At 52.2% G+C, this 3150-nt stretch overlaps 1 protein-coding gene across 1 annotated transcript; it reads right to left on the reverse strand.

Moving 5' to 3' along the window:
- Positions 1-1242: 1242 nt before the first annotated feature.
- LOC120974246 (uncharacterized) lies at positions 1243-2367 on the reverse strand. The gene has a single exon (XM_040400689.2). The coding sequence runs from the start codon at positions 2365-2367 to the stop codon at positions 1243-1245; it is 1125 nt and encodes a 374-aa protein (XP_040256623.2).
- Positions 2368-3150: the final 783 nt, after the last annotated feature.

Raw genomic sequence — 3150 nt, forward strand, 5'->3', positions numbered from 1 at the left:
ACAACCCTGAAGGAGCGGTCGGGCAATGAATTTAATTCTTTTAATCAATGCCTCGGCAAGTCCATTTTGTGTATGAACATGGGGTACCGAGTGCTCCACTTTGATTCCCATTGCCATGCAATAATCATCGAACGCCTTTGAAGTAAATTCTCCGGCGTTGTCCATTCGAATAGACTTTATACGATAATCCGGGAAATTATTCCGCATTTGGATGATCTGTGAGATCAATTTGGCAAAGGCATGGTTCCTTGTTGACAGCAGGCAAACATTGGACCATTTAGAGGAAGCATCAATGAGCACCATGAAGTACCGAAACGGCCCCGTGAGGGGCTGAATTGGACCGCATATGTCCCCTTGGATACGTTCCAAGAACGCGGGGATTTCATCCCTCACCTTGAGGGGTGATGGCCTAATGACTAACTTCCCCTTAGCGCATGCGGAGCACACGAAATCATCAGGATTCGGGAAGCTCTTCACGTTAACATTATGGCCATGCGAGTTGTTAATTATATTTCTCATCATCCTAAGTCCGGGGTGGCCTAACCTATCGTGCCAGAGGCAGAAGAGTTCAGAGCTTCTAAAGACGGTCTTGAGGGTAGTGTACACGGGCGGTGCTACTATCTTAGTGTAGTATAGCCCTGTGTCAAACGAAGGAAGCCTCTCGATAACATGTTTACCACCTTCATCCCGCTTTGTGATGAGTAGGCATTCCTTGCCGTTTTCATCATCGGTCTCAACATGGAAACCATTAGCGCGGATGTCTCTAAAGCTTAATAGAGTACGAGTCGACTCCGGGTACAACAACGCATTATTAATGAGCAAAGTTGTTCCCATGGGGAGTGTAATAGTGGCTCGTCCGGAGCCAACTATGTGAGAACCGCAGCCGGCGATTGTCATAATACTTCCCGGAGATTTTTTAATGGACTCAAAGTACTTAGTTTCTCGTAAAATGGTATGAGTGGTGGCGCTATCGGCAAGGCACGTTTCCTCCATTCGGGCGCCACACGCGTTCTAAAATATGACATCTAATTAATGTAATGAGGAAGAAAATGCATTAAAAATAAATGCACACATCTTAGAACATAACATGCTATCATGTATAAATAATGGAATAAATGAATAAATGTCATCCAATCGCCAAAGTAAAGAATAAGTTTATGCTCTCATAGAGCTTACAACCAAATCGAATTTATTCAATTTTATTGTAGCAAAGCACGGAATCGTGATAACCAAAGAGGTAAGCTAAGTGGACTCGGTGAAGAAGCCATTCACTTCCGCCGCAATCTCCATACTAGTGAACTGATCCTCCTCAGAAATTATCTTGGAGGCAGCATCAATGTCTAGTGGCGGCGCCGCCGAGGCGGCCATGTGGTCAACCTCCATGGCGACGTGGGCCTCGGTAGAGGCCGCCAAAGCTGCCGCGATGGGCACCACGGGGGTCGCCTCTATAGGCACAGCAGGGGGAGTAGCAATCATCACGGGTGCCACCATGGGCGCCGGTGGAGCTCCCTCCTGAACCAAGGCGAGGTGCGTCTCACGCGCCTTCCGAGCCTTATATGCAGCAACGACCTCCTGTGGTGCGCGGCACTGGCGGGAGAAATGCTCCACCGAGCCACAACGGAAGCAGTCCTGAGGCCTTTGCCCTCCCGTGCCCGGCTTGTTCTGCTTAGCCGGGGCGGGGGGGTGAGGGCCCTTCTTCTTGCCCTTCCGGCCCCTCTTCTTCTGTTGAGGCTTGCGGACTTTGAGAGCGTTCACCTCCTGGCGAGAACTCCCCCCAAGTGGTTGCGCGACAAAGTTCTTTTTGAGAACCTCGTCTTGCGCCTCCGCCACCTGGAGGACGTCAATCAACTCTGAATACCTCGTGTAGTTCCCCTGGCGGTAGTTCCGTGAGGACTGGACCGCGTCGGGGTGGAAAGTGGATAGGGTTTTCTCAATCTTCTGGGAGTCGGTAATCTCAGTACCACACAACCGAAGAGTCGTACAAATCCGGTGCAGAGCCGAATTGTACTCCCCAACCGTCTTGAAGTCCGCAAACCTCAGACGGATCCACTCTGCCTCTGCACGTGGCTTCACAGTGTACTTCAGCCGCTCGAACCGCTGCTTAAGAGCGCTCCAAAGGCTAGAAGCACTGCGCTCAGCCATATACTCATCTTTCAGAGTAGGTGACAGGTGATGACGGAGAAAGTGCAGAGCCTGCGCATTCTCAGTCTCGAACTTGGGATCAGTGACGGCCAGCTGGGCCCCCTTACCGATCGCCCTCAGGAGGGTTTTGCCCTGGAGAAAGATCTCGCAGTCCGAGGACCATGACAGGTAGTTCAACCCTGTCTGGGCCAACTCAGGAAACTCCTTGTGGGCAATTCCGGCCATCTGCGATTTATGCAAAAATCATGAGATTACAGCAGGTAATCTTTTGCACAAAGCGATGTTGATAAACTTATTCAATAAAATGACGTTCCAATATTTAAAACATGCTATTATATGACTTACTAAATGATTAAGAGTGCTAAACAATTAATCTACAGCAGTAAAATCATACAATAATATCATGTTACAAAAGATAGCATGTTAAGCGCATCTAGTATGTGAAAACTAGCCCAAAAATTGAATTCCCGAGGTATTTTTAAGCCCAAATACGCATTTTCAGCGAAAACAGACAGTCCCAGGGGGCTACGCGAAAAATTGCTGCATGAATAAAAAAAATCACGCGAAAACTGAAAAATACAGGGGCTAAACCGCAATTTTACGCAACAGCCGGCGCCCCTCTTCATTTTTTTTTGAGATCCCCAGGGCGCGCGGCCCATCCAGGCCCAGCAGCCAGCGCCGTTGCCCCCCTTTTTTTTTTTAGAGGACCGAAGGCCCATGGCCAGGGCCCATCAGGGGCCAGTGAAAAACGCGCCAGTGTCGGCCCAGGCGCTGCGCTGCTCGCCAAGGGGCGACGCTAGGGTTTCCCCTAGCGCCCGCAGTGTGGGAGCGGCGGCGGCGGCGAGAGCACGCACGGCCACGGCGCGGGGCGCGGCCACGGCGCGAGGCGCTCGGCCCCGGCGCGAGGCGCTCGGCCCCGGCGCGGCGCTCGGCCACGGCGCGCGGCGCCCGGCCCTGGCGCGGCGCCCGGCCACGGCGCGAGGCGCGAGGCCCCGGCGCGGCGCGAGG

This window comes from Aegilops tauschii, chromosome 2, assembly GCF_002575655.3.
Source record: "Aegilops tauschii subsp. strangulata cultivar AL8/78 chromosome 2, Aet v6.0, whole genome shotgun sequence".
NCBI classification, from domain to species: Eukaryota; Viridiplantae; Streptophyta; class Magnoliopsida; order Poales; family Poaceae; genus Aegilops; species Aegilops tauschii.